Source organism: Cynara cardunculus, assembly GCF_001531365.2.
Source record: "Cynara cardunculus var. scolymus isolate 2C chromosome LG 4, CcrdV1, whole genome shotgun sequence".
NCBI classification, from domain to species: Eukaryota; Viridiplantae; Streptophyta; class Magnoliopsida; order Asterales; family Asteraceae; genus Cynara; species Cynara cardunculus.
In genome coordinates, this window is record NC_037531.1 from 7,246,206 (window position 1) to 7,258,966 (window position 12,761).

A 12,761-nucleotide genomic window follows, 5' to 3' on the forward strand; every position below is an offset into this window, starting at 1 on the left:
TGTCCACATAATTGGAAGCAGCATACAAGCACCTTGGTAAGCAGCTTGTATGATGTTGTTGTTAAGAAGCCTTCATGACCAAGTATTTGTGTTTGCTTGTCTATGAAGTAAATTTCCACTACCAGTTTTCTAAAACCACTCGTGTGTGGCTATTTAAAGAGAGATGTGGTAAGAATCCTCCCTTACAATTTGCATCTCAAAGAATTTCTGTGGAAAGAAGAGTGTGGAATTTTGTGCAAAAAGCTGATTGATCAAAGACCTTAAAACAGAAGTTGTTTTTAACAGAACCTGTTTCATATTAAAAGTTGTTGTTTGCTGCAGAATCTGTTTTGGGAAAGGTGAGTGGTTTTGAAACTAAACTCCTCATGTGTTTGTGGTATCAACTATTTTGATCTTAATTTGGAAGAAGTTAGATTGGTTTCAAACAACTGTTAAGCTGTTACTGTTTTTGGCTGCTGTTTCTGGGTAATCAGAAGGCAGATGGTGTTTTCAAAACAGACTGATCTATGGTTCTATTTTGAGGATCTAAATGAGTTTAAACAGCCATGATTTATGAACAAGAGTGTTCTTATGGTTCAATTGGGTTTTGAAATATAAACCCGTGGGGGGAACAAGAATTGCTGTTTGGAAAGAACATGAGTGTTCTTATGGTTCAATCAGGTTATGAAATATAAACCTGTGGGGGGAACCAGATTTTGATGAAACTATGAACAGGTTCACTCTAACAGGAATACTGCAGCTTGTTAGTTGGATGAAATACTTCATATGATTTTCAGGGGAAATAAGATTGGTCGTGTGTGGTTTGTGGTAGCTGTTGCTATGATGGGGATTCTGGATGTAATAAGGATGGTCGTTGTGTGTGCATGGTATAACTATTGCTATTATGTCTCTTAGGATACAACAGATTGGAGTTCTCACTTCTTAGTGATTTGAGGATTCAGAGATGTTGTTCTCATTAGAGATGATAGTATTGATGTTATGGATTGGGAAAAATATGGACCTTTGTCATGGATTTTGGATAAAACTGTTTTGATCATACTGTTGAACCAAAGGTACCACAAAGGCTCTGGGTATACCTGTCAAGGAACCAGAGGGCTTTGGTTGGTATTTATTTTAAAGAACCAGAATGGTCTGGTTAGTGTTTTAAAACAATGCAAGTGTTTTATAATAGTCGGTTGCGAAAATCAGAAGCTCTGTATCTGTTAGATACAGAGCTCTGTATCAAAAATTGGTCTATCACACAAAAGCTCTGTATTTGTTAAATACATAGCTCTGTATTAAAAAATTGGGGTTTTGTCCAAAGGCTCTGTATCCGCTAGATACAGAGCTCTGCTTTTAAAATAAGGCTTCCACATACAGAGGCTCTGCATCTTCTAAATAAGAGCTATGTGTTAAACTTCCTTTATAAAAATCATTTTGAGAATTTTTATACTTGGATTCGTTTTACAAAAAATAGACCAGAGGAGCTCTGGTTGGTCTTGATTTTAGATTGGAAGCTCTGGATTGAGGAACCAGAGGCTCTTGTTAAACTTAAAGTCTTTTATAAATATTATGGTTTTGAACCAGAGGTTCTGGATTGAGGAAACAGAAACTCTGGTCATAAATCTAAAAGAGTTTTCAAATGTTTTTTTACTTGGCGAACTTCCTTATAATAGTCCAGAGGGGCTCTAGATGGCCTTGAGAGCTAGTCCGGAGAGGCTCTGGATGGTCTGACGTGCAATTCCAGAAGCTCTGGTTGAGCGTGCATGTATTGTCCAGAAGCTCTGGAAGAGGAACCAGAGGGGCTCTGGACCTCTTGGCGTCAAATTTTCTAAGTGTTGAGTTTTGACCAGAGGACCGATGGACCAAAGCAGAATCTGTTTTTATGCCACAATTTGTGATAAAGGTTTTGGTGTTTATCACCCTGCACTGCATGAAAAAGAGGGATCTCACTAGACTGTTGTCTAACCCTCATTTTGTGTGTTTCAATTATGTGTGTGCAAGTAATACCAGCTATAGTGATAAGGGAAAAGGCATAATATGATTCTATTTTTACTTGCATGCGGGAAGATAGGAACTCATAGGAATTACATTTGCAAGAACTTGWATTTGGAATTTTTGAGTTGTGTATTTCGTATTTTAGACTCTTGTATTATGGACCTATGTGGGTTTAWAACATGTATTCGATGTATGAAATATGTGTTTTATGCAATGTATGGATTTGGGGGTGTTACACCTGTTAGGGAAAACTGGATTGATGAGGTGAAAGTCCGGGTCCCGGACCCAGACACTCTTACAATGACATTGTATGCTCTACGTGTTGAATATGAATGGAAACCCCCAATGTGCACTGAGTGTCATATATTTGGTCATTCTAATTCCGCTTGTTTGAATGTTATTTCAAAATCTGATGCTAATGTGACTACTACAAATGAGCAATCCACCTCGGGCAAGAAAATTATGATAGATAGCGAAGGGTTTCAGACCCGTGTCCTCAAGCAAAGCCAAAAACCTAAGACATCGATACCCATAGTGAGGAAGGAGTACAAGAAGAAGGAGACCCGCCCCCTTGCATCTAAAAGAAAGCAAGTTGATGCAAAGATGAAGGAAAAGATGACGGCCCCCCCACGTCAAGAAGCACCAAAGGTTAAAAGACCGAACCCTTCCCCAAGGGTCCTCCCCGGCCATCCATCCTTTCCCGCCTGGCCCCCAAGTGTTCTCACCCTCCCCCCTCTTCCCGAAAGCAATCCATGGCTCCCACTCCCTCTTCNCTTATCCCGTCTATCCCCCAAGTCTTCTAACCCACCCCCCTCATCCCGAAAACAATCCATGGCTCCCACTCCCTCTTCTAACCGTTTCTCCGTTCTTTCTGACTCGTCTCTTCCTAGAGACCCTGGGTCTTCCTCCTCTTCCCTTCCTCCCTCCTCTGCTCTTCTTGTGATCGAGGATGACCCCCTTGATCAGGATGACCTCCTGGATGAGGTTGATATGATTGAGGTTGAGTCGGATGATGGCGACACCGCCCGATTCGTTGCCCTTGATCTCCCTCTTCCCCAGGTTGATTCATTATCTTCTCAGGAGCCCGAGCAGATAGACTCCTCCCCCTCCCCCGTTTCCCAATGTTGAGCTTTGCCTCGTGGAATACCCGTGGTCTCTGTAACCTCTCCCATCAGAGAGCTTTGAGAGATCTCATTCGGGAGTCCAACCTTCAAATATGTGCTGCTCTCGAGTCTCGTGCCTATGTGTCTTGTCTTCCTTCCATCTGTGAGAGAGTCTTTGGGTCTTGGACCTGGGCCTCTAATGGCTCCCTATGCCTTAGAGGAACCCATATCATTGTCGCATGGAACCCCGTCCATGCCGACATGATGCTTTTAAATGCCACCGATCAGGTGATGCATTTTCAGGTTAAGATCCGTGACTCCTCTAAGATTCTTTTCTTTTTTGTGGTGTATGCGGATAATTACCATATCACTCATCGCCTGTTATGGGCTTCTCTTAAGGGTCATAAGCATGTCGTTAAGGACACCCCATGGTTTATCATGGGCGATTTCAATATTGCCCTTGACCCGAAGGACAGCTCCTCTGGCATCTCGGGCCCTAATCATGGTATGCATAATTTTCATGAGTGTGTCTGACACCTTGAGGTGGAGGATGTCAATTACAAGGGTCTGTTCTTTACTTGGACTAAAAACCCCAACGCTACGGGAGGTCTTCTTAAAAAGATTGACCGTGTCTTGGGCAACCTTCATTCCCTTGCTCGCTTCCCTTCTGCTTCTATTGTCTTTCTCCCCTATCAGTCTTCGGATCATAGCCCGGTGGTTCTTACTCTTCCGTCTCGGTCTCCTCGTAAACCCAAGCCTTTCAAGTTCCCCAATCTCCTTACATATAAAGAGCCTTTTCTGAATGTTGTGTTTTCCAATTGGTGCCTTGATCTTATTGGTCGTGAGATGTATAAGATTTCTCAAAATCTTAAAAATCTCAAAGGACCCTTCCGTAAGATGCTTAACGATCAGGGTAATCTTTATTCCAAAGTTGCTAAGTTACGGCTTGAGCTTGACAGGATCCAGATTGCTCTTGATAGGGATCCTGATAATGGGGCCCTCCGAGAGGAGCACTGTGGGTATATATCTGCCTACAATAGTGCATGCCTCGATGAGGAGCGGTTCCTGAAGCAAAAAGCCAAGATCAATTGGCTCCGTGAAGGAGACCAAAATTCTTCCTTTTTTCATAAGTCGATCAAGAGTCGTATTAGCAAGAATCGCATCGATACCATTCAAAATGCTGACGGTCTCTGAGCTTCTAATGATGAGGTCCCCCGTCTCTTTGTCTCTCACTTTGAAAACTTCCTCGGTACTGCTCATCCCTCCCTTCCTATTCATAATCCTGCCTTCCTCTTCACCAGAAAGCTTAATGCCAATCAAGCCGCCATGATGCTTGCTCCTATAACTGACTCCGAGATCAAGCAGGCCCTTTTCCAGATGGGAGATGATAAAGCTCCTGGGCCTAACGGTTTCACTTCTAAGTTTTTCAAAGCCGCTTGGAGTATTGTTGGTAGGGATGTGTGCTCTGCCGTTCATGAATTCTTCATGAATGGTGAGATCTTAAAGTCGATTAATAGCACTATTCTGGCCCTTATCCCCAAGTCGGATGCCCTGTCTCGTGTCACTGATTTTCGTCCTATTGCTTGTTTTAATGTCATATATAAAATCATTAGCAAGATCATAGCTGATCGTATAAAAGATCACCTTTCTTCTCTAGTTAACCTCAACCAGTATGCGTTTATCCCGGGTCGTCTCATTACTGATAATATTCTTCTTGTTCAGGAGCTCATGCGCGGCTATCATAAGCAACCCCCCCCCCCCCCGTTGTGCCTTTAAAGTTGATATCCAAAAGGCTTATGATACCGTTGATTGGCATTTCCTTCGCACTGCCCTCTTCGGCTATGGTTTTCCTCTAACCATGATTAAATGGATTATGTCATGTGTTACCATGGCCTCTTACTCGGTCAGTATAAATGGAAACCTCCATAGCTACTTCAAGGGAGGCAATGGCCTTATGAAGGGTGATCCTCTTTCTCCTTATCTCTTCACCCTGGTCATGGAGGTCCTCAACCTCTTGACCAAAAGAAAAATTCATGAGACAGGCACCTTTTTCTATCATCAGAACTGTGAGGAGCAGAAGATCACCCATCTTTGCTTTGCTTATGATCTCCTCATTTTCTGTCATGGTGATAGTGACTCTGCCCGTGTCATAAAGGATTCCCTTGATGAGTTTTTGAGTGTGTCTGGTCTCTTTCTGAGTCCGGCCAAAAGCGAGGCCTTCTATTGTAATGTTGGCCAGCACACCAAGGTTTCCATTCAATCCATCATTCAGTTTCCGGAGGGTTCCCTTCTGGTTCGTTATCTCGGTGTCCCTCTCATCACCACCCGCCTCTATCATCGGGACTGTAAGGGCCTTGTTGACAAGATCAAATCCAGACTTAATGACTGTAAGAATAAGTCCCTCTCGTTTGCCGGTAGACTGCAGCTCATTCTCTCGGTCCTGTCTTCTATGCAAATCTACTGGGCCTCTATATTTGTGCTTCCGATTTCCATATCCAAAGAGATTGAGAAGCTCATGTGGGGATTTCTTTGGTGCCACGATGAGCTAAAAAGTGGGAAAGCAAAGGTCTCCTGGAAGATTGTCTGCCTCCCAAATCTCAAGGCGGGCTGGGTATAAAGAGCCTTGCCAGCTGGAATCTTGCCCTCATGGCCTCTCCCACACTTGGTGAATCCTTACCAATAGGGATTCGCTATGGGTTAAATGGATCCACTCCTACAGGCTGAAAGATCGTAACTTCTGGGATGCCCCGATTCGCAGTGATGTTGGTTGGGGCTGAAGGAAGATCCTGAGTATGAGGGAAAAGATAAGAGACTTCATTGTCTCCCAGATTGGTGATGGCGCTTCCATGTCTGCCTGGTTTGATAACTGGCACCCTGCTGGCCCCCTCTACCGGCATATTTCGTCTCGCTATATTCTTAATTCCAATCTTTCTCTCTCTGCCTCTGTCAAAGATATCATATCTCAGAGTAATTGGACTTGTTCTATCCTGAGGGATAATTCTAACCCCTTCATCCGTGATTCTCTCCTCCCCATCCTTTCCCCGACTACCCCTGATAAACTCCTTTGGAGAACGAGGGGTGGCCGTCTTACTCCGTTCTCAGTTCATGATGTCTAGCTCTCCCTCCGTCCCAATGAGCCTGATGTCCCTTGGCATCATTTAGTCTGGTTCTCTCAAAGCATTCTCAGACATGCTTTCATTATGTGGGTTGCTCTCAAGCAACGTCTCAAGACGCACGATAAGCTTCGGTTCTGGGAGGCCCATTCTGACCTGTCCTGTGCGTTCTGTCATAACGGGCCTGATTCACATTCGCATCTCTTCTTCAAGTGCCCGTTTCCTAATCTGTTTTGGAATGGCTTAAAGGCTAAGCTGAACCTCAATGGTGTCCCGGATAACTGGGCTGATATTATTGGTATGTTCCAACAAGCCACCAAAGGTAAGACCATCTGGTCGATCATTCGTCGTTTAGTGCTTGCTGGGACCGTCTACCACCTATGGCATGAGAGAAATACCCGCATCTTCAAAAATAAAAGAAGATCGCATATTACTTTGGGTAAGACAATTACTGATGATGTCTGGTCTAGGCTCCTCAGCCTGACTTTCAAGCCCTCCCCCAATGTTGTCCGGGCTCGACTTGCCTGGAACCTTCCTTAGCTGTTTGTTCTTTTGTGTTGTCTGTCTGTCTGTGTGAGCTTCTCTGCTCTCTTGTTTTTCTTGGTGCGGTCTAGGGTGTGCCTGTTTTAGGCCCCTTCCCCTGCCCTTGTGGTGTCCCCCGTTGTTTCCCGGTCTTGGCTTGGCTGGGCCCTTCCCTTGTGGTCGGCTTCTTTCTCTCTCTCTCTCTCTCCCTCTTCTTCTCTCTCTTCTTCTCTTTCCCTCTTTCTCTTCCCTCTTCTCATCTTTCCCTCTTTCTCTTCCCTCTTATCCTCTTCTCCCTTTCTTCTTTCTCTCTTTTTCCCTCTTTTCTAGTCTTTCTTCTTCTTTGTCTCCCTCTTTCTTTCCCCTCAGGGTGCCTTGGATTCTGGTAGTTGAGGTTTCCTCCTACCCGAGTGCTTCATTGTTGCTGTTTTAGCGTTTTAGTGTTTTATCTTGACCTGGAGGGGTCTCCCCCCTCCCTATCAAAAAGGTCTTAACCTAGTCTTCAAAAGTATGGTACCTCAGTTTAAAACAACAAGTAGGCATACTGTGAAGAATGGTTGTAGGGCTGTTTATGACCTTGAGATCTTTTAGAAGGGGTTAACAAAGCTAGTTTGATCACAGATTTATGAAAGTCTAAAAATCAAGATGACGAGTACATGGCCATTACCTCATTAAAATATGAATAAATTATTCAAATAAAATATATTTAAAAATCAAATAATATTTTAAATAAACAAATCATATAGTTTACATGCCATTTCGTTGACTCCGACTGGAAGTTGCAAACAAGAGTTTCGAGTTTTGTGCATATTCCTTCACCTAGACGTGATACTGAAATTGTCGATTCTTTATTGAAATGTCTAAAGGAATGGGAAATAGAGGGCAAAGATATGATATAAAACAGTGGCATGTCTTAGTTTTAAGAGAACATCTAAAACAGTGATATAAAACATCTAAGGGAATAGGAAATGTCCAAGGGAATGGGAATGAGATGTTTGATATAAAACAGTGGCATGTCTTAGTTTTAAATTTTATTTATTTTTTTCAAATTGTATTGCTATTGGTCTTAGTTTTAGAATTGATCTTGCGCGGTTCCTGAGAATGATGACTTACAAAGAAGACTGTGATTTCTGTAACATCATATTTTGCTTTCTGTATAATCGAAAGTGACTGCTATCGTTCTTGTCAACTAATTCCGTTTTAGGTTAATTACTTAATTGTTAACAATTCCATAAGAAGATAATTTTTGCATATGATTATTATGATTAGCATATGCTAAAGATGATATATGATAATACTTTCTCTGCAATAATGCTAGAAAATATCTTTAAATTATATATAAATATAATATATATATATATATATATATATATACATCCAAGTTCCAACTGCTAGATATATAAGGTGTTCATATTTGTTCTTTTTGATTTTTATGCTCCATTTTCTTGATTTGGCATTTCTAGCTTGCAATAATGTATTTGCCAATAAATGCATAGGTTTAGTAGTACATACAAGGTGTTAGGATTAATGGCAAAGGACATTTTAGCTATACCAGTTTCTACAGTTGCTAGTGAGTCCGCTTTTAGTACATCCGGTCGAGTGGTGGATGAGTTTCTTAGTAGTTTGGGTCCGAAGACGGTGGAAGCCTTGGTATGTGCTCAAGATTGTTTGAGGGCGTCGACTATATGTATTGACATTGAACAGTTATTGGATGATGTGGAGTTATACGAAAAAGGTAATCATGAGATTTCATTTTCTGTTTGCTTGAAATATTTTCTTTTTTATGTTATACATATTGAATATCTAATCCAAGTTTTCTTTTTGTATTAATTTCTTTTTCAGAAATTGGGCGTAATGATCTTGATGAGGCATTTGGTAGGACTAACTAGTTCATTTATCGAGGTAAGTCATAAGTTACAAATTTGTACAGTTTTTTATATATTTTGTGTAGTTTTTTGTAAAAAAATATGTGCAGTTTTTTATATAATTTGTACAGTTTTTTAGTAATTTGTGTAGTTTTATGTTAAAAATATGTGCATTTTTTATATAATTTGTGCAGTTTTTTAAACAAAGTTTGTGCAGTTTTTTTTATATAAAATTTGTGTAGTTTTTTACGAGTTTGTGTAGTTTTTTTAACACTCAATTATTCACAGGTACCGAACGAGGTTGAGGATGCGATGGGTACGCAAGAAGTTGAAACGAGATTCAGAATTTGAGATAAAAATATTCGTATTTTTTACGAGTTTGTGTGTTTAATTGGATTTATAGTATGTAATCATTAAAATTTGAACATTTACAATTATAAACAAGTCTTATAATATGTAATAGTTAAACTTTGAACATTTTCTATTAATCTCTTTGAACATCTATTTGGCATGGCAAATTTGAAAGTGTTCAAATTTTTGAACATTTTCTATTAGTCTATTATGGTTTGTAACTATTATTCTGTATAATTTGTATTATTGCTTATTTATTTAATGTTTTGGCAATGTATTATTTTTTATTTTTAAATAACAAAATTTTAATATTTTAGGAAGCGGGTACCCGGAACCGGAACCGGTTCCCGGTTCCAAAAATTCAAGAACCGCTCTAACCTGTTCCGGTTCCAATATTTCAAGAACCGCTGGTTCCGGTTCCGGTTCCTGTCAAAAATGACGGGTACCCGCCTATGCTCACCATAATCACAAGGGGCCTGAGGCCACCTGGGAACCCGAGTCTGAGATGCAGGTAAAATTTCTTCATTTGTTTACTTAGTGGAATTTCGGGACGAAATTCTTTTAAGGAGAGGATATTGTAATATTTGATTTTCAGATATAGTTGGTCGGGTTTGGAAGAAAATAGTAATGGAATCTTTGGGGGTAAATTATGTCACTATAAGGAATTAAGGGAGAGTGTTGAGAAATTTTACCTTGGAAGGGGAGGGGGTGTATCTCCTACACTGCCATCACCTCTTGTTTCTGTTCATGATAGATACTTACTATATATAGTAAGTATAACAGTACTGGGAAAGGTTTACAAACTTTTTCCCTTAAAAACTATCTTGGCAAAAATTGAAGGATACATTACCAGAAGCAGTTATCAAATTCAGTTTTTGGCGAAGGTAAGTTCCCTACTACTTTGGATATATCTGGTTGTTATATTTTCGCAGTATATATTGCTAGAATTCTAGTTTATGTTATATGGATGGGTTTTAATTGCATTGGGATTACTATTTTTATTTCATCGTCCAATGAACCTCCCAGGAAGAACTCTCGACAAGGCATTGTCCAATGAGGTTCCTCATCGGATAAGGCAGTGTCCAATGGGCAATAAGGTCCCTTCATCGCTCAAAAGTTAGCCGGTAAGGACTATTCATTGGTCAAAGTGTTGGCCGGATAGGACTCTCACCGGTCAAAGTAATGTCCGGTAACCCCTTATAATGAACCCCTCAACGATTAAAGTTTCTCCGAACAAGGACTTTTCAATCAAAGTTTGTCTGGGTAGGACCAAGTGTTGTCCGATAACCACTTCACCGGACATAACATAGGGTTGTCCGATAACCCTTCACTGGACAGAGTGTTGTCCGGATAATATTAAAGCATTGTCCGGTAACCTCCTCTCCGGACATAGTGTTGTGCGGATAGGACTAAGTGTTGTACAATATTCTCTTCACGAATTAAGTACTATCTAGTTGGCTATTATAAGATGAAATGGCATGTAACCACGATAGATGAAATGACAGTGTAACTGCGATAAATGGATTGGCAGGATAACCAAGATATTAGTTTTACATTAAAGTTCAGGTTTGAACTATCTTGTGATTTGCAGTAAATTATATTTATAAGAGGGTAATTCACTCACTAGACCTTTTGGTCTAACCCTTAATTGTTGTAATAAATTGTTTTGCAGGTCATCCACATTTCAGGATAAAGGCAATGCAAAGATGTAAGAAAGAAATATTTGGAAGAAAGTTTTATTATGAAAGTTTTTTTTGTTAACCCATACTGTTGATTTGTCATAATGAAAATATATCTTGAAATGTTTGTACATTATGGGTACATGATGTATGGAAATGTATGAGTTTTTTTATTATTAATAACGTTTAGTGCATGGTGGGTTGTTTCAGTTGAACAAACTGAGTGATGATCGCTGAAGCTGAATAAAAAGATAGTACATCTCGTAAGATAAAAAAGATCATCATCAAATCACTGAGAAAGATGATCAGTACTATTCTCTATATTATTCTTGATCTCTTGTCATCCAATCACATAATTGCAAAGTGTTAATTAGACATAAGTTTGTCTTAATGTTTGGTAATTGATCCCTTACAATATTTGTAATATTTTCATATAATGAAGCCATTTTTTTAGCCTTTTTGTCTTGAATACGAAAAACTGTAGGACCGACCCTATAGTTAAGCATATTTAACATGGTTGTTTATAGTTACCTACGTAACAATCAAGGATTAACAAAAATAGTTAATTTTTGTAAACGATAATCATCACAATCTTCACGAATAGGGGTGTAAATGATGCTAGTCGAGCTCGAGTATCACTATACTCGACTCGAACTCAAAACCCAATTTCCAAGCTCGAACTCGACTCGAAAACTCGCGAGTAGTAAATATTGAAGCTCGACTCGAACTCGATAACTATTTTTCACGCTCGAACTCAAACTAACCTTGAATCAAGCTCGAACTCGAAATCAAGCTCGAACTCGAAATCAAGCTCGAACTCGAACTCAAGACAAGCTTGAACTAAGCTCGAATCAAGCTCGAACTCGAGCTCGAATCAAGCTCGAACTCGAGCTCGAATCAAGCTCGAACTCGAGATCGATTCTAGCTCGAACTCGAGCTCGAATCAAGCTCGAACTCGAGATCGAATCAAGCTCGAACTCATTTAATGCATAACAATAACAAGAAGTTCGAAATAAATTTAAAAAACTAGCAAATTAAATCCGAAAATTAAGAATTTATAAGGGCAACTCCAATCGAACGGCAAAACCTTAGTTTTGCCGTTCTTTTGGTTCCAATCGTCCTGCAAAATCACCAAAGAGATAGCGTCTCTTGAAAATGACCGGCATATTTGCCGGGGAAGAAGAGGGACGGCATTTTGCCAAATAGGTGGTCCCCACCAACTTTTTGTAATATTTAATGATTTTTAAATAAGTTATAAATAAATAAATAATTATAAATATTAAGTTTTAGGTTTTTATATTTATTATTTAAATATATATATATATATAATTATTAATAACACAAATATGATACCGGATAAACGTAAACGTATTTTATTAATGAAAATTTTAAAAACTGAAATACATAAATTAAAGGGTCCAATCTTCTCCACTAGGCATAAACTGACTAAAGCTTCCTGCTACGTTTTGAGATCCTTCGGATTGGTCTTGAGCTGCTTCAAATTGTTGATGTTGAGATACTCGATATTGAGATGCTATGAATTCTGATCCTTGTCCAGACATATGAACCTGGGGTTGCGCTCTCTCTCTCACTATTCGAATTTTCTCATTTTTTACGAACTCATACCACACAGGATCAGTGATAGAGGTTAGATCGGTGCACATAAGTTTGTCATCCGCCAACCTTGCCTCTAATGCAAGTTTCTGAGTTTGAAGCTCATTCCTTCGCATCATAACTTCAGTGGTTTTAGCCATTTGTTTCTTCATTTTTTTACTAGCCTTAACTAAATTCTCTAGCTTATTATCGTATTGTAGCTTTGATTTTGCCTTTTTCACACTAATTGGTCTTTGAGTACCTTCTACGTCATGAATAGTCAACGACGGTAAACCGGCATCTGTCCCAGACGATGAACCAGGACCGGAAGAAGGTGATTGATAAGGACTGTGTCGTTGATACTGAGTTGATGCAGTGACATTTGATAAACTCTCGGAGTCTTTCAAGATGTTCCAAACATGATCAAACTTAAAACCCTTCTTATAGGATCCATCAAGTTTTAATAGCTCTTTCGCTTCGTTCATCTATGAAAAATACACGTTATATTTAAATTAATAAAACAATGATCAAGTAAAACAATAAATACTTACGATATCT

At 39.6% G+C, this 12,761-nt stretch overlaps 1 protein-coding gene across 1 annotated transcript; it reads right to left on the minus strand.

Annotated features, from left to right (window-relative positions):
* Nucleotides 1-12,019: 12,019 nt before the first annotated feature.
* Nucleotides 12,020-12,688, minus strand: LOC112510816. Its single transcript, XM_025116166.1, has one exon. The coding sequence runs from the start codon at nucleotides 12,686-12,688 to the stop codon at nucleotides 12,020-12,022; it is 669 nt and encodes a 222-aa protein (XP_024971934.1).
* Between the last annotated feature and the right edge of the window lie 73 nt (nucleotides 12,689-12,761).

Coding starts and splice junctions, on each gene's coding strand:
- LOC112510816 (XM_025116166.1), bottom strand. CDS start 12,688: ATGAACGAAGCGAAAGAGCTATTAAAACTTGATGGATCCTATAAGAAG.